Genomic DNA, 18,973 nt, shown 5'->3' with positions numbered 1-18,973 from the left:
GATCATCTGTCCTGGATTCCCTGAATTTCCAGTTCTTATCTGTACCTGTGTACATCCTCTGGTCTAGCCAGACTTGCAAGGTCGAATTCGTGTCATGATAGTGGGAGCAGGGAGGAAACATTTAGGAACTAGAGGAAAGTTGTATTTTTCATCGTTGCGACATCGCACCCTGAGGCTCATCTCCTCCCCGAGACCCCTCTGTAAGGGGATGTCCAGTGGCCTACTAATGGGCTTTGGGTCCCACTCCGCACTCCCCCCATCATTCACTATGGTAAGATTTTTTTTGTTCTGATGATGCCTTATACTTGATCCCTTCGACACCTCGTGGTTGCATAGGCTGGTGTGCTTCTTCCATGTTGGGCTTTGTTGCTTCTGAGCTTGATGGCCGCTTGATTACCTTCAAGCCTTTAAGACCCCAGGCGCTATATCTTTTGATAGCCGGGCACCATCAGCTTTCTTCACCTCATTTGCTTATTCACCCGCTTTGTCTTCAGAGGTTGTGTCGGGAAGGTGAGCATCATAGAATGCCAATTTAATAGAAGAAAGTATTCTTGTGTTGAGGGAGTACTTGAGTGGAGGCCCAATGTCCTTCTGCTACCTTAATACTAAACCTATAAATATAGGCTCATAGATCTATTTCCCCATCCTCATATAAATATATTTGCATATGTACATGTCTTTATCTAGACCTCTATAAATGCCCTTTTCCTCCCAGCTCTTTCCTGTATATTTCCCTTGATTTTCCTCCTGTCCCACTATCATGCTCAGTCCCCACCAGGATTGCAGCACTTCCTCTTTGTTACATTCCCCTTGATCATGCCTACCAGGTCTCCCACATCCACCTCCCCACCAATTTGGATCACTTGTTGTTCCCTTGTCCCTGGGTTTGTTAACACCTCTTCCCTTCCCCCCAGCCCCCCTCTCCCATGTCCCCCCGGAACTGTCAGTCCCGTTGTTTTCTCCTCCAGATTTCAAGGGATATTTGTGTAACTGCTGAAGGATGATCTCTGAGCAATACTGGTAGCATCTCCTTTCTCCATGGCTTCAGAAAGTCTCGAGTCCATGTTCTGCATTTCCCCCTTTTGTCAGAATTCTCTATGGACTCTTTGATCAAAATATTTGGTTATGGTAACCAGGCACCTTCTAGCTCTGCTGGTCTCATGGCAAAGGAGTAAGCTGTTCATGTAGGCAATTAGCACACATTCCATCTCCTATTCCTAATGTTCTTTCTGATCTGACAAATAGAGACCAAATGTTGTGTCTTAGATGACCACTTTCAGGTTTTTGTAACCCCAGGAACTACTACACAACAAACTAGGAAGCAGAATAGAAGCACTGAGCACCAATTAAATGGACTGTGCATGAAACCTCCAAGCCAAGGAACCAAATCCCGTGAGGTGTTTGATTGTTCATAGCCTCAGCACTTGTCATTGTTGTAAATATAATTATCACAAATCCTTTTGCCAAATCAACTTTCTACAGGTGCACAATTTATTTAACTGGTATTACAATCATTTTCTGTGCAACTCTACCCTTAATCGATGTAATTTTTCCCATCACCATTAGTTCGCCCTTTTCCCCCACCCCACCCACCCCTGGTAATCATTAATAAACTTTGGTCCATATACTGTTATCCTCTGGCCTTTTTATGTAAGTGAAGTCATAACAATATTTGTCCTTTTGTGTTTGGCTTGTTTCCCTTAACATAATGTCTTCAAGCTCCATCCATACTCTCAGGTAGGATCTATATTTGATAATACTTAACTGGGTTTTTGGTGAAAGTTTACACTGCAAGTTAGAGTTCTATTTCACACTTTCCACACCGATGGTTTATTGACAGTGTATTGATGTTCTCTGTGTGCTCAGTTTGTTCTCTCTCCAGTGCTCTAGTTGCCCTGCCCCCTTATCTTTCCCTTGGAGGAATTATAGACCTTTTTTTTTTTTCATATTGTTAGTTTGTAATTAGGGCACGGACGACCTTATGAAAAATATATATAATTGTAACTCTGTTTTTTTCTTCCATCCAACTTAAAATCAACTTTTGTGACTTAGAATGGTCTGTGAAGTCATGAGGCACCAAATAATTTTTCTTGTCTCAAGATACATGAGCTTGTGGTTTGTGTGTAGACTTGTTTCTTCTTTGGACTTCTCATTAAGTTCTTACTGTTTTTACTCCTGGTGAGTAAAGACCTGTAATATTTTAGATGGCAGCCCACATGTTTTTAAGACCCCTGGCCCTAATTTCACTAGGATGCATATCTGATATTTGCCATGGTATATTTTTAAATAGTAAGACTTTCACAGTTGCCTGGGTGGCACAAATAGTCACGTGCTTGAACACTCGCTGAAAGGTTGATCATTTGAGTCCACCCAGAGGTAGCTCAGAAGACAGGTCTGGCAATCCACTTCAGGAAGGTCAGCCTATGGAACAGTTCTGTCCTACACACAGGGCTCCCCTTGACGGGAAACAAACAACAATTTCACAATTTTATACTTACAGACACACTGTGAGAGACCAAATTAATCATGTCCATAAGGCATTAGAAGGGATTATCAAGACAATGGGTGTAGGAGAGAAACAGATTATGTGTCTTTTGTACCCCACCCCTCACACACACACTTTTCACTTTAAAGCAGTAGCAGAAAGATGGGTGTCTTAGAGCTAAGTCATTTATCCTTTTTGTAAAACAGATTATGTAAAGTAGGAATATTACAGTGGAGGCATTTACTTTCTTTTTTTTTTTAATCATTTTATTAGGGGCTCATACAACTCTTATCACAATCCATAGACACATCAATTGTGTAAAGCGCATTTGTACATTCATTGCCCTCATCATTCTCAAAACATTTCCTCTCCACTTAAACCCCCAGCATTAGGTCCTCATTTTTCCCCTCCCTCCCTCATGAGCCCTTGATAGTTTATAAATTGTTATTTTGTCATATCTTGCCCTGTCTGACGTCTTCCTTCACCCACTTTTCTGTTGTCCGTCCCCCAGGGAGGAGGTCACATATAGTTCCTTGTAATCGGTTGGAGGCATTTACTTTCTTACGGCTTGTTCATTTTCCCCAAATAACTCTTAATGATTGGCCAGTCTTAGCCTCACAAATCCTTTTCAAAATTCCAAAGTTCTGGCAAAAATTCCCAGAAGCTTGGGATCTATTGCTGTTGTCTAGCCAACTTAGTGACCTTTGGGGAAATTATTCCCCAGTAGGCCTCCTTTTCCTCATCTCTAAACTAAATTCTGTGGTTTCTCAGGTATCTTCGAACTCAAAAAGTAGAAAATCCTGTGAAATTTCATTCTGAAAGTTAGAATTGACTTTCTAGCTTATAAAACTGATTATATTATATAGTAAACATTTTTCTAATATGAGGGTTTCAGGAAATTTTTTCATTACTTTTTAATTCTATTCTTCTACAAACTTTTTGAAGCCTTCCACCACCCAAGTATCTAGGTTGGCAAATATCTGTTCCTTGTTTATTCTGAGCTGGTTTTATTCTAAGCCTTTGGTGTCCTGCCTTTGCATTTAATGTCATATCTGTTATGTGGCCCCTTTGACTCCTTAGAACTGAGGGACACGCAGAAATGTTTCATTTAGAAATCTCACATTTAATGTGAGAAAAAAAAGGTTATTATTAATTCTGTAAGTACGAGGATTACTCAATATATGGGATTTGGTAATTAATTGGTTGGCTACTTAGAAAAAAATTTAAGATCCTGTTTTTTACATATCATACTCCAAATTAAGTTTCAGATGTATTAAAAAATCATAAATCCAAAAATAGAAATGAATTATCTTGGCTTAGAAATGAACATTAAAAAGCAAAGTGAGGACATTTTATAGCAAATATTACAGATAATTTTTATATTTTATTTACAGAATTAATGCAAATCTATGAAAGCACTGGATCCCAGAAAAACTAGAAAGAGAGCTTAAGAGAAAAGGCACATATCCTGAAACAATTTTGAGAATGTAACTTTTATAAGATTCTCTGAAATTCCCTTCTTTGATAATATTAATAACTAATGCCCTTGATAGCATTTTTTTAAAAAATTTCCCTGTATATACTATAGCTGCTAAAGAAATCTCCCATAAGGAAAAAAAATTATATTAAAGATACTAAATAAAACAATATATGGCACAGTTGAGCCTGAGCTATTAGTAGAAGGGCAGTTCAAACCCACCCGAAGACCCTTTGGGAGACAGGCCTGTGCATCTGCTCTGCACACGAGATTAGAATTTGCCCAGAGTTTGGAATTCACTCAGCAATTAACAACAACAAAGCAGCTTGTGAGAATTTTGAAAGACTTGATAAGAGTTTTCTGTCTGCTCTAACCACAAAATACTTACTTATTCTTTTCTTTTTTCTAACAGGTATACATTAATTATTTGAAAGCAGTTAAACAATGGAGCCAGATATCATTCGAATGTACTCTTCCTCCCCACCACCACTGGACAATGGAGCTGAGGACGATGATGATGATGAATTTGGGGAATTTGGTGGGTTTTCAGAAGTTAGCCCTTCTGGTGTAGGATTTGTTGATTTTGACGCACCAGATTATCCTCGTCCCAAGGAAGAGTTTGTACCTGCAAACCATTTTATGCCAATTCATGATTTCTCAGAAAATGTAGGTAGCCTCACAAGCTTTAAACCCTTGAAACACGGCAATGAGGAGACTGGCACTACTGAACTTACACCTGTGAAAGGGCAGGCCGGTGTTTTACTTTCTGCCACCAGCAAAGAAATAGTTTCCCCTCAAACTTTAGATACTTCTATTGATGGCATGAAAATTCCCCGAGATTTGAATACAGCACTGGAGCAGGCGCAGAATGTTGGAACACCTGGAGGTTTCTCCCCAGGAGATTTTAGAACTGATTTAACTGTGGTTCATCAAAACCAGCAGTCAGAGAGCTGCAACGGTGAAAAGCCTCCTTGTCTGGAGATCCTAACAAATGGATTTGCAGTATTGGAAACTGTCAATCCTCAGGGAACAGAGGATCTGGACACTGTAGCTGACTCAGAGGGCCTAACGCCTCGGAGCACTGAGTATAACTTAGACTCTGCACCTAGCCCTGCTGAGGAATTTGCAGATTTTGCCACTTTTTCCAAAAAGGAAAGGATCCAGCTAGACGAAAAAGGATGTACAGTTTTAAAAGATAGAGAAGCACTAACGATTCAGGAAAACAATAAAATTAACAGAGTCAATGAACTGAATTCCATAAAAGACCTGTCCTTGGACCGAAGCTCTGACAACCAAGGAGACACTGACAGCAAGGATCAGGTTGGCATTTCTGAAGTAAGCATAGAGAGTAGCAGAGGTTTCAGTACTGAGGAGCAAGGTCCTGATGCCCTGCAACAAGATGCCTTGTTACATTCAAGTGCTCAATCACATGCTCGGAGTTTGGCAGCCACAGAGGATCACTCAGAAGCCAGTAGGAGAGAACAGTGGCAAACCGAGGGAAAACTGGATGTATTTACTCCTAAAAGTGCCGACTACCTATGCATGGATTACATTAAAACTAATGATGCCGCCAATGAAGTTGGTTCTCCCAAAGAAGAAATGACCAAGTTTACCAAGCCTCAAAGCCCCAGCATTCTTCCCACAGAAGAAAACGTTATGAATGATTCTCAAAGTCTAAAAAATGGTGACGGTAGGAACGACTCTGTGACTGGTAGCGATACAAATGAGGATGATTTTGGTGCCTTTGGCACAGCCTGTGGCACAACTCCACCGTTTGCTACTGGCACTCAAGAATCGATGAGTGATGTCACTTTTGAGGAGTCCTCAGAACACGTTCCACATTTTAGTGAACCAGTTGATGACTTTGGAGAATTTGGGGATACTAATACTGTTTCTTGCCAAGAAGTGACACTCACCGAGTCAGACTCGAAACCTACTTCTGATGGCTTATCAGAGGGATGTCAGCTGGCCAGCAAGTCTTCTGGGACAGGCATTCAGCCTGTTTCAAAACTGAAAAGGGGGCAAGAAGGTGAATTTGGAGATTTTGATTCTGTGCCAAATAGTCAGAATGACTCCAGTGGTTTTCAGGACGCTGATGATTTTGCAGACTTCAGCTCAGCTGGTCCCTGTCAGGTGGCAGATTGGGATGCTTTTGAGGAGGGGCAGAAAGAGAATTGCTCATGGGCTGCCTTTGGAGACCATCAGGCTGCTGAATCTCATCATCGAAAGGAGGCCTGGCAGTCGCATAGGACAGATGAAAATGTTGATGCTCCAGGTACCCCCACAACTCACAGAGTCCCAGTAGCAGCTTCCAGAGGAGCCGTTGCTGCTGGCCATTTTCAGGAATCCAGCACTGCAGTTCAGGTATACAAATTTCTTCTATTTTGTATGGCATATTAATAGCCAGGAAGTTTCCTAACTTAGCTTTTCAAAAAACCTTTAAAAAGAAATTTTATGGGGTGCCTGCTAAAGGAATCTTCTGATATATATTACTTGACCTGTGTGTGGATTAGTTAACCTTTTCCACAAGGCTTGAGCCAACTAGACAGATAGCCCTATAGTAAAGCTTGGTAAGGTTATTCTTTCATCATAATTGGTCAACTCTGTGTTTTGATTTGTTGATGAATGTAAATAGCATTTATGTCAAACTCCTTTCGTTAGTAAAATAGCAGTTTAAGTGAATCCTTGGTTTTTACCTTTACACTAATTTTAAAAGAAGGTTAAATTGAGATTTAAAAGAAGTTGTTGTTTTTTTTAATTTCAAAAAAAGATGTCTGTTGGTTTTTATTTTGTTCATCGTAGACACCGAAGATTTGAAATTTACTTGTAAATTTGAAGCATGCCTGTGCAGAAGGCTGTGGTCAATTGAAAGAACAAGAATTTTGAAAATATGGTTTGGACCTCATAATTTAGGCCACTTTTAAGAGGCCTAGTGTGAAGGCGAGGGGGGGGTTAAGGCTTAGACCTAGAATAAGAACAGCCATAGGTTGACTTACTGTGGTTGTATTTATTTGCTTTTAATTTCTTAATGTGTGTATTTATGGTCACTGTCCTTAGGACATATAAGTGTCAGGGAGACTATTTCCATCTCCTCCCTCTCCAGCGTCTGTACTTCATCCTTTTCTGGGCAAAACTCATCCAAAGAAGCTTCCATAAGTTTTATTTTTATTTATTTTTTAATCATTTATTAGGGACTCTTACAGCTCATAATATCCCACACATCAATTGTATCAAGCATATTTGTACATATGTAGCCATCATCATTTCCAAAACCATAAGTTTTATTTTGACTTAAAGTAGTCCCAAGAAGCACAGCTTGCTTGCTATCCAAGTTGTTCCCTTGCCTGGAGTTGTACTATGAATTAAATTTCCCCACTACGAGTTAAATTTCCCTGTTCTCTACCTTGAGGGAGGACGGGAGAGGGCTGAGTAAAATTGGACATTCATTTTATATTGATAATTGATAATGTTAAAACATTGTGAATAAAGTCAGAATCTACAAACTTTAGTTCTCGTTATCTTTTGGTAAGAAAACCATTTTTATTTGGAAATATTTCTGTAGTCTGGGTGTTAATTGAAATTGGTTACACATCGTTGCTTTGACATCTTGGGTGCAATCAGATGTTAGAGAAATTGCGGTGGCATCATTTGGTGTGCACTGCTGGTCACTTTTCACTTGACTTAGTGTGTCTGAAGAGTTTAATTTGCTGATTCGACATATTACATGGTTTCGACTAATGTGTATCATTCCTACTGAGTAATTTATTACTGAGGCAGAAAATGATGAACTAATTATAATGAAAATTGAAGATTACTGCTTTTGATCTTACCCTTTCATTACTTAGTTTCATTTCACAACTAAACTGTAGGTGGCACTGGTACTGGAATACCTTTCCTTTGTAGCCTTAGAACTTTGAAACAAATATAGCCACTCAAATAGAGTTCCTTGTATCATGACTTTATAATTTGCTAATTGGAATTTAGATCGTAATGAATCATGTGAACTTTTTGAATGTAATAGCTGAGTTCAAATTTTGACTCACCCTCTTGTAAGCTTTATGATTTTGGACAAGTTACTTCTCTGAATTCACTTGTTTATAGGAAGGAGATGATGTTTACTTCAAAGGATTTTTGTATGGATAAAGTGAAAGTAAATGCGAATATAAGTAAAACAATACTCAAAATACCATGTTTTGTAGTAAAATTTAGTTTAGTTTTGTTCTTAAGATAATTTTATTGGGGGCTCTTACAGCTCTTATAACAATCTATACATCAGTTATATCAAGCATGTTTGTACATACTGCCATCATTATTTTCCAAACATTTACATTCTATTTGAGCCCTAGGTATCAGCTCCTCGTTTTACCTTCCCTCCCTCCCCATCCTCGTAACCCCTTGATAAATTATAAATTATTGTTGATTTCATATTTTATACCAATCGCTGTCTCCCTTCAGTTTTTGTTGTGAAAAAAAAATGACGACAAAGATGTGGTAAGGTGCACTGAGACTACTGATTGGCTTGAGAGCCAACAGGTAATCTGGTCCGGCACAGACCTCAGGCTTTTCTTTTGCAGAATGAATGGCACAAATTGAGCAGAATTTTCATGTTGGATGAAGTAGAGGAGAAACTTCTAGAAGGGCCCCCGAATGGGCTAGGAGGAACAGTTTGGGGGGGAGAGTCGAGGAAGGAAAGTGGGTCAGCCCTGCTGCATAAGTGGCCGAGCCAGTCTCAACAGATCACACAGGGACTTCTTCCTTGCCCATCTTCTTCTTCCCATACAGAGAATTCCATTGACTAACATGTTCCTTACAACAGTCTGACAGCTGCAGTGTTGGGGAAGCACAGAATTCGTCACAGACCAGTGGCTTGACTTGCTTCATTCCTGTGGAAGCCTACCTAAATGTAACTAGTGCCCAGAACAGAGTGCTGGCAAGTGGCTTTGCCCAATTCCTGCTTTCACTAAAGGCTGTGAAGCTCTTTTTTGGATTCAAGACTCGATAAAATTCAATTAGACAACTATGGGAGTAATTCTTGGCTTCGTGAAGTGAGACAAAAGGTATAGTCATTTCAGATTCCTCCATTTTTTCACTATATTTGGTATGTGACATTGTCCAGGGCCCAATTTTTTAGTACTTTTTTTTTTTACCCTACCAAAGAGGTATGTTACAATTATACCTATGCAAGGAAGCTTCAAAAAGTTCATGGAAAAATGAAGTTAAAAGTTAAGGGAATTTTTCTGCCTGCTTTTTAAAGCTCCCTCAGATAACTTCCTTGGGTCATTATTTTGTTGCATTAATTTGTTACTTGATTGAGAAAAAGTCAACCAAGAACAAATCTGTTCAAACTTAGAAAATGCCCTCAAGCTACTTCTCAGATGTGGACCCAATAATCCTCAGGTTCCAGCTTTGGAGTCAAAGTCACAGTGTGAACATGTTGAGAAGTACAGTCTTCTCTCTTGGGTGACTTTGTTTCCCCCTTTGCGAGCACAGAGTTCTTTATATTTCATTCTCTTGCCAACATTCTCATATATTGTTGAAAAGCAAATGTTATCATCTCCATGGTGTAGATGGGAAAGATGTCAAGATGGTTGTTCTGTTTTAGAACTAAGATTTAAAACCACAAAATAATAAACAAGCAAACCCTCCTTTCTCAATCCTCTTTTCCAAAAGACTGTTCTGTACATTGTTATAGCTTTTCAAAAAAATGTTTAAATTTTGTATGTTCCAGAAACTAATTTTCATTGAAATAGCCAGAGTGCTTTTTCAGCCTGTGTAGGGGAAAGGCTCATATCATATGCACTGCATTGGACCCTGAGCTATTGCCCAGTGCTAAAATACCACTCTGGATGTGATTTGAGTATTTAGGTAATTGGTAGATTACCTATTAGTTGTCCAATTAATAATATTACCGGAGAAAATGTTGTTAGTTGAAGGCTGGTATTTGAGAGCTTTAACAATTAAGAGTATGACAAGGAAAAAGAATAGCATGCCTCAGACTTTTCTAGAGTATTTTAAGTTGCCAGTTTGTTCACCAGGAAGTCAGTGTTCTTAAACTGGGAACAGCGTTTTTTACCTTCATTTATTTAATCACTTACTTCCGGTTTTGCATAGGTTTTCCCTTTAGGTAAACATTTGAGTTTTAGGACTGAAAGCAAAGTGAGAACAGGATAAGAGAACTCGACGGAAGGCTTTGGTTCGCTAGCACTTTGTTTATGTAGATGACATTTCCTTCTTGCTACCCTCCCCCTCAGAAACGTGACATTCTGGTCTTTAATTCCAAACTAATACTTCATTCAATTTATTTCAGAAACGACGGAGAAAAAGACAAATCATCACAATGGGTTACCCCTATTTATGTATAGCTTGAAAGTGGGAATTGATAAATATACAATTGTAGGTTATACTTGATATCTTACTTAATATTTAATGGTAGTGAGGCACAAGATATCCTTTCAAATGGAAGATTAAATTACCCAGTGGATTTTATGTTTCTTGTAAACTTCCATTTCAGTGCAAGCACCTAGTGCTATCAATATAAAACTATTGACATGCATCAACTTCTGGTCCAAAGCAAAAAAATTGGAAATACTTGAAGGAGTTTAGAAATAGCCTACGAAGCAGAGTCTAGAATCCCACATGCTCGTTGTAGGCCCCGTTGAAAAGCTGAATGAGGCTTGCAAAACATTTCATATTTGTATACTTTATCTATAACAAAGGGAGCCCCTATGTCCATGTACAGACGGTTGTGTCCTGTATGACTGAGACATGTCAGTTGGGAAGCTCTGCTCTAGACAATCAGGCGGAGTTGCCCCAGTGGGGAAACTGAAATGCAGCTTTTACACCCCTGGCTTTCTTCCCACACCCCAAGACAGGAATGTAAAACGAAACTGTCAAGTACAGTAGTGGAAATGGTAAATGTATACAACATGCTTTGTCCCCATTGATTAGCTAAAACCATCAGATATTTCATCGTATTTGCTTTCCCAGAAAACGAATCTGGCTTTAAAAAAGCCAAACATAATTATGGAGATATCCAAGGTAGTGAAAGACCCGGATAGGAAAACAACTACATGAGAAGTTTAGGAAAGAAGAAAATACTGTAAAAGCCAGTGCCCCAAGGTTTCATTATGACTTTGGGGGGCACCCTGAAAATAAATATAAAGAGGAACAGTGGGTAAGCGCTCAACTGCTACCAACAGTCGGCGGTTTGAACCCAGCAGCTTCTCCTGGGAAGAAAGGTGGTGTGGTCCACATCTGGACAGATCACAGCCATTCTCCTGTGTCCTCTAAGCTTACAGTGAGCCCAAAGCAACTCAACAGCAATGGGTTTTGAGTACACGCACAGAGTACATTTGAGTGTATTCCAAGAGTTTATGGGAAAATTCCACTATCTTTGCATTCTATTCTTCCATGAACTTTTTGAAGCTCCCTTATGTGGCTCTGTGTATACACACATAGGTAATATAATTATCATTTGAGACAGTTCACATAAAGCTCAGATAGCTATTAAAACATTATCATGGGCCCACAAAATTATTGTAGTTCCTGGGTCCCGTGCCCACTGGATATATATACATATCTTGGTTAGAAACAGGGCTCTGAAGGGGCTTAAGTGGAGAGCAAATGTTTTGAGAATGATGAGGGCAATGAATGTACAAATGTGCTTTACACAATTGATGTATGTATGGATTGTGATGAGTTGTATGAGCCCCTAATAAAATGATTTTTTTTTAAAAAAAGAAAGAAAAGCCAGAAAGGGAAGTAGCGATACCAGGATGGTAAGGGGAAAGTGGGGCGCGGGGGGAGGGGAGAACTGATCACAATGATCAATGCATAATTCTACTCCCACTCCCACCCTCACCCTTCCAGCGGGATAGCAGTCGGTGTAAGATATGAAAACAATAATTATCAAGGGGTCACACGGGTGGGGTCTGGGAGGGGAAAAAAAGTAGCTGATACCAAGTGCTCAAATAAAAAGTAAATGTTTAGAAAATGATGATGGCAACATATGTATAAATATGCTGGATACAGTTGATGCATCGAATGTTATAAGAGCTGTAAGAGCCACCAATAAAATTATTTATTTAAAGAAAGAAAAAAAGAAACAGGGCTCAAGGGTTGCCCTGCTAGATCCAGGTCTGGGTGTCTGCACTGACTTGCATTAGTGATTTCCTTAAGCCTCGAGTTTAGAGAATAATAATAGTGCCTACTTTGAAGTTCGCTATATGCAGGCAAAATAAAAGTGTGCACAGAAAGGTGCTTATCTATCAGAGTGGCTGGCACCTAATAGGTGCTCATTGAGTGCTAGTAGTTTCCAGATGAACTGACAGGAAAATGGTTTTTAAGTGAAGGAAACAGTGTTTCCAGTGGATTTTTTCTCTCCCCCCATGAACACTGGAAAGTCACAAGGCAACACAGAATATGGGCTCCCAGTTCAGGCCCTTGTCAATATACCAACCTCTGCAGCTATTTTGAGAACAGAAGCTGCCATTTGGGGCTAGTTCCTGTTCTCAGAATAGCTATGACAGGTAGGAACTCTTCTGATCACAAGTGCACTTCTATGCAAGTAGCAGACCGCCTCCTCCGCTTCTACAAGCTTGGATGCTAACAGAGAAAATCAAAAGGAAGCCCAGCACCTGCCCTGAAGAGCATTGGATGTGCCACCTAGCACTGATCAGCACCCGAGTCCTTCCCATGTGAACTGCCTCCTGTGCTGCTGCCGCTGCTGCCATGGGCCAGCCTGAGCATTAGGTGCATGTAGGAATACCAGGACATGACAGATTTCCATAAGCCTCCCATCCAGCAAACTAGTTACCTGGGTCTCTGTTCCAGATCAGAGGAAATACTCAAAATGTTCCCCAACTCTGTGGAATTAAAAGTGTTTAAAATTCAAGTAATTGGGTTAAATATAATTTTATTTAGCTATCTAGTTAATATTGCACCCCTAGTTAAGTGTTGTGTGTATTTCTTAAAACCCTTATAGGCATTTATAGTATAGCACTGACTGTTTCGTAAAAATGTACAGTTTGCTTTATTGAAACCCATTGAAGTGTTCAATGAAAGAGCTTGTTTACTTTATAAAATGTAGTCATTGCCCCAACTATTAGCCGTGAAATCTTTTCTCTAAGGGCTAGAAATATTTACAATACCGCAGGAAGCGGGTGGAAGTGTGGCTTGGGGAAGAGCATTGTGTTGGCCTGCCAGAGTGCTGCAGACCAGCAGTGCCGCTGTGGCCAGCTGTCACTCTGGCGGGGGAGCTTCAGTTCTTCATCTGTTATGTGGGCATAAGCTTACTTATCTTGTGGGTTTCTTAGAAGAGACGTCAAGTAATACATGGATAGTGTCGGGCATAGTACCTAGTACATTCAGCAATTACTATTTAGATATGCTGTATAAGCATGCCCAACCTATCTACAGAAACTATTCAAATGGCTTTCAGTAAGATGTGCTTTCACTAGGTAGAACAGATTTGCCCCCTGCAGTCACAAATGAAAGTAAAATGCTTTTTCTTTTCTTCTTCTTCTTTTTTTTTTTTTTAACTCTAGTGCATACTGATTTCGTTAGCATTTATGGACTGCTAGCTGTGCAGGAAAACCTATTTGTGCTCCATTTTCCTTATCGATGAAATGGGTGTAATCATGTTACTGTTAACTGCCTTCATATGGTTCCTAAAGCCTCAAATGAGCTCATATGTAGAAACATTTAGAATAAGGCCTAGTACAAGATAATCATCAAACAAAATCCGTGGGTGGGAGGGGTGGGGGGTTGGAGAGGAGCTGATACCAAGGGCTCAAGTAGAAAGAATTTGTTTTGGAAATGTTGATGGCAAATATCATATGTACAACTGTGCTTAATACTGTTCAATGATGGATTGTTATAAAATTTGTAAGACTCCCCCCCCCAATAAAATGATTTAAAAAAAATTTTTTTAAACAGAAGCCATAATATAACATATCAGGCTTTTGTGGTTTCTGTTTCCAAGGGGCCCTTCTTTTCACCTTTGATTGAATTTAGGCCCTTAGTTTTCTAAAGTGAATCTTAGTTTCCTAAAATAAATCATTTGCTTTACCTACACTGCCTTATGTGCCCAGAAAAACTGGAGTTCATCCAGGCCAATTCTACCACCAAGTCCAAATAATGGGGTTAAAAAAAAGTTGTGATTTAAAAAAAATTTTTACATTTAATAGAAATTCACATATCCTGTAACATAATGTTGACATCTTTTTCTGAGTTTACCAGACATACGGAGTTTTATGTATTTTCATTGTTACAAATTGAACGTAATTAAAGCATAGTGATGAATCACAAAAACAATATGTATATAATTATATATTGTGAAATATTTATTTCTAATGACAAAGAAATGAAATTTTGTCTTGAAGCATGGTATAGCATGAGTAACAGTCTTCACACCCGGTACTCACTGGTATGTGGGTGTATCTGCATGTGGGTGGGCTTGGAGACAGAGGAGCCGGTGTCTCGGTTCCTACGACCATCGGAAATAAGTGTTTTTACGATGGTCTTAGGCGACCCCTGTGAAAGGGTCACTCGACTCTCCAAAAGGGTGGCGACCCACAAGTTGAGAACCTCTGCTGTATAGGGTTGATGTGAATCAGAATCAACTTGATGGCAGCAGGTTCGGGGGTTTTTTTAGTTGTTGGTAATCAGGGGACTTCAGAAGTTTCATGGAAAAAGGAATTAAAAGATAATGGCATTTTTACACAAACCCTTTGAAGTCTTGTATTAAAAAAATGTTTCTTTTTACCCATCCACTGCATGTTGTCTTACTAACTTTGTAGTTGTAATATTGATTATTTAACCCAACCAAAACTCACTGCCATCAAGTTGATTCCAGGTCATGGTGACCTTAATAGGACAGGATAGAACTTTTTCATAGAGTATCCAAGGCTTGTGAATCTTTATGGGAAGAGGCTGCCACATCTTTCTCCCAAGGAGCGGCCGTTGGGTTCCAGCCATCAACCTTTCTGTAGCATCCCACGCTCAACCCACTGTGACACAAGGGCTCCTGAACTCTCTGAGGACTGTGGTTTAACCTCATTTAATTTCCTAATGCAATCAAGATTTAAATCTTCCAAATACCAAGTTGATCAAAATGTTCACCAATTTCTAACATTTAAAAACCTCGAGTAGCAGTAAGAGGTTTTCTTATATAAAGGGCTCTTAAAATAGATATTTAAAAATTACCACCCCCTCACCCCAATTCAATAGGAATATCTCTAGGAGAATAAAAAATATTTGGGTGATTTAATTGCTTGTTCTGGTAGAAATTGATAGATTGAAACATGTGCTTTCATCATTATTTAAGACGCTAAACAGCAATAGAGAAACATCTTGAGTAGGCTGAGAGCCTAGTTTTGACAGTCTTTTATTTTATTCCCTGGCGAACTTTTTGTATCATTTGTTTATAACAGCAAAAACCAAACCAAACCCACTGCCATTGAGTTGATTCCAATCCTGCTATGTAGGCAGAGTAGGACTGCTCCTTCGGGTTTTAGAGGCTGTAAGTCTGTATAGGAGCAGTCTGGTTCTCGAGGTGGATTTGAACCACGACCTTTTAGTTAACAGCCATTTCCCCACCAGGGTTCCTTTTAATAGCAATAGTAGCAGCAAACGCTACCGCCTGTTGAATGGCACATTAGGTGCCAGTATTTGATCCTCTAATTCTACATCCACTGTGAGATCGGCCCCAGTATTTATAAATGCAGAAATCTAGTCTCAGCCCCATAGGTCCCAGTCTTCTATCAACATGACTTACTGGAATGCACAGTAGGAAATGAGCTGTGGCTCTTTGTAGTATGGTGAGCAAGATGGTAGTGATGGTTATACCATCAAACTGCTGTTGGGGTGGTTGAAATTGATTTTCTTTTAAAAGTAACATGTCAGAGCAGATTTCACTATAGTCATTGTCTTTGCTAACTACCCTAGCCACTTGCTCGCTGCGTTCTTAAACTGCTCGCCCTTTGTGGTGGTCAGTCTCGGGCTCGGTTATCTGCCTCTAGTTTGTTTATTGCTCTACCTCAGGAACTAGCAAACTGTGACCTATGGGTCAAATCTGCTGTGGCACTGGTTGTTGTAAATAAAGTCTTCCTGGAACACAGTTGCATTTATTTGTTTGTGGGTCACCTGCAAAACCTAAAATGTTTACTGTCCGGCCCTATGCAGGAAAGATCCCTTACAACTCTGCTCTCTTCTTACCTCACTCATCAAAACAGTTGAAGTATCCAATATTTAAATATCTGGTCCTAAAGATATGTACAACTTTCTTTTTAAATTTTCATATAACATGCAGTAAAACCTGCATGAGCCGCAACTCCACAAACTGCCTTGTTATCCGGGTCTCGCAAGTTTTCAACCTTTGTCAGGGTGCAGTCGGAGCACGTTTCTGTTGTTCATTTCAGTGGAAAATATTTTCGCTTTCCTTCTCTGACAGGTTGTGACACTGAGAAGATGAGGGCAAGATTAGTTTCTTGTAAGACATTCCCTCATTTGAGAATTAGCTCACTGGTGTACCTACAACCTGGTATTGCCCAAATAAGCAAATGTATACTGAGGTCTGTTTTTCTTTCTTTCTTGGATAAACTGTGCCCCCCCCCCCCCAAATCTCATTAAAGGAGTAACAAAAAAGATACAAGAATTCTGTTTTAATTTGCAGGGAGATAAAAATTGGTCATATGTGAGTCTTTGTTTACCTCCCACCCAGGAGGAGCCAGTGCCGCATCATGTTTCCAATTAGATGGTTATCTGATCCCTTCCAAGGCAGCTCTGACCCCCCCTCTCATCCCCCTGATACACTCAGGTTTCACAAGCCTGGGGATCTGGAGTCTCCCCTTTACTTCAGGTTTCTTAATTGCTGGTGAGAACCTTTTCCCACATCGCACACAGGAAAGTAATGAAGGTGTTCAAGGAACTTAAGAAAGGAGGGTCAAGGGAGAGTACCCTGAGACTAATTAGGTGGCATGAAGCTTTTTGCCTGTTGCTGCATCCAAAAGAGATTTTGGTTTGGAAATTATATTTGTGAAAATGTTTCCCTCTTGCTTTTCATTCCCCTGCTTGCTGACTACAGCACACAACAGAAACCTGCCGGTAACGTGTGTCTGTTACTTGGCAGGAAGTACAGCCATGATGTGGCATTTTCCTGTCCGTTGAGTATCATTTAGACTGTGCACTTCAACTTCCAGAGGCTTGAACTGTCATGGAGAGTTGATATTCCTGTTTGAGGTTTAAGTGGTAAATTATGCTTAAGTTGAAAAATGTCTGATATGCATCTGAGACATAATAGGGCAAGTAGGAATAAATACTATTATAGGTCGTGCATGTAGACTAACTATTGACACCCAGAAAATTTAAATTGATTTAAATCCAGCAAGTTTTAATTAATAAAAATACTCCAAAATTCCATGCAGTTTATCTGTCTGGCCTTGGTGAATATACGCTAGGAAACATACAGGCTTTGTTTAAAGGAAAGGCCATTTTCTTTTTTTTTAAAGTGCACACACGCACACACCATAGACAGGAGAGATGGAATTTCTAAAATATTGTTAAATCACCAAAATTATGAAACTGTTGAATTTCGTATGTAAAAATTGAGACATTATTTCCTGCTTTGTTTTGTACTTTTGGCAGTAGAGGTAGTTTTTTAAAAAGTAGTTTTTAAAAAGACTACTAAAATTCAGGTGCCTCATGTCCAAGAAAAGGGTTCCTGATCAGCTACAGGGGAATAATACTTTTCCGAAGCCGCCACTGTTGATATCCTTGAATCCAGAGGACCTAAACGGAGGTCAGTGAGAGAGCCCAGTGTGATGGGAAATAATGGGACTGTTGGCTGTTGAGTGGAGTTGTTTAGTTTTGGGAAAATTATTCAGACTTTGCGATTGCTTTTCACTGTTTTCAAAGGCTTAAAATAATTCATGATAAAATGCAATAAAAAGATAATGGAAAATTGCCATGCACTTTTGGAAGCCCGCTCATACAGCTAGCTAGGTAATCTTTGTTACAGAATCTTGAGGTAGGTTAGCTAAGGTACTGTATCTGTAGTACCGGGAGTGGTACTTGGTATGGAGCATTCATGCACTTGGCACCTACTGTATCACCACCATGATGATTTAGAGTAATCTAACATTTAGAGCCAGAGTTCTGTACGTAGTTAGAGAACATTCCCTCAATGTTTCTTATACCTGAGTGGTAATTTCCTTCTCTCTGTTAGAGTAGTGGGGAAGATTTTGTGTGTGTGTGTATGTGTGTGTGTGTGTGTGTGTGTATGTGTGTGTGTGTGTGTGTGTGTGTGTGTGTTATAGATAAATCTATGACATTACTAAAACAAGAGAAATGAAAACCGTAAACCTTTTGGGGGGGTGTCTTAATGCAGACAGCTTTACTAAACCGTCTGGAGCGAATTTTCGAAGCATGTTTTCCTTCTGTACTTGTCCCTGCTGCTGAAGAGGAAGTTACCTCTCTGAAGCACTTGCTGGAAACAAGCACCTTGCCGGTCAAAGCAGCGAGAGAGGCCTTAGCTGACAGTGGGTAAGTAAGTAGTAGACAGTTTTTAGATAGCATGTATTTCTGTTAGTTTCGTTTTATACGTCTATCTTAAAACCTTAAGAATTTTTAAAATGGTAATTATCTGAAAGCATTAAACTTGTTAATACCTTGCCTCTTTACTTCTGAGCTGTTTCTTTTGATATTTCTAGATCAGTATTCTACTCAGCCTATTATCTTACGTATTATGTATTCACTCTTCCTGATAAGATGTGTGACTTGAGCTCACACTTATTCTTCTCTTCATCCAATATGCTTATATCATCACAAATTTTGACTAAATTGTTATTTGATGTTTTCACTATCATGTAAATATTATTTATAGCCACTATTTCCTTCATAGCATAACTTTTTTTAAAATCATTATATTAGGGGCTCATACAACTCTTATCACAATCCATACACACATCAATTGTGTAAAGCGCATTTGTACATTCATTGCCCTCATCATTCTC

At 39.5% G+C, this 18,973-nt stretch overlaps 1 protein-coding gene across 3 annotated transcripts in view; it reads left to right on the top strand.

Moving 5' to 3' along the window:
* Positions 1-18,973, top strand: part of AFTPH (aftiphilin) — a 77,966-nt gene that overhangs the window by 26,354 nt on the left and 32,639 nt on the right. For all 3 annotated transcript variants that reach the window (XM_004710180.2, XM_004710179.2, XM_045294113.1), the window contains exons 2-3: positions 4,375-6,326; positions 18,349-18,503. In XM_004710180.2, coding sequence (XP_004710237.1) covers positions 4,407-6,326; positions 18,349-18,503 — 2,075 coding nt within the window. In that variant the 5' untranslated portion in view covers positions 4,375-4,406. The remainder of the gene's footprint in view (positions 1-4,374; positions 6,327-18,348; positions 18,504-18,973) is intronic.

This window comes from Echinops telfairi, unplaced genomic scaffold, assembly GCF_000313985.2.
Source record: "Echinops telfairi isolate 266 unplaced genomic scaffold, ASM31398v2 ScPeMD7_2573;HRSCAF=3158, whole genome shotgun sequence".
NCBI lineage: Eukaryota > Metazoa > Chordata > Mammalia > Afrosoricida > Tenrecidae > Echinops > Echinops telfairi.
This window is presented reverse-complemented; position numbering and strand designations above follow the sequence as displayed.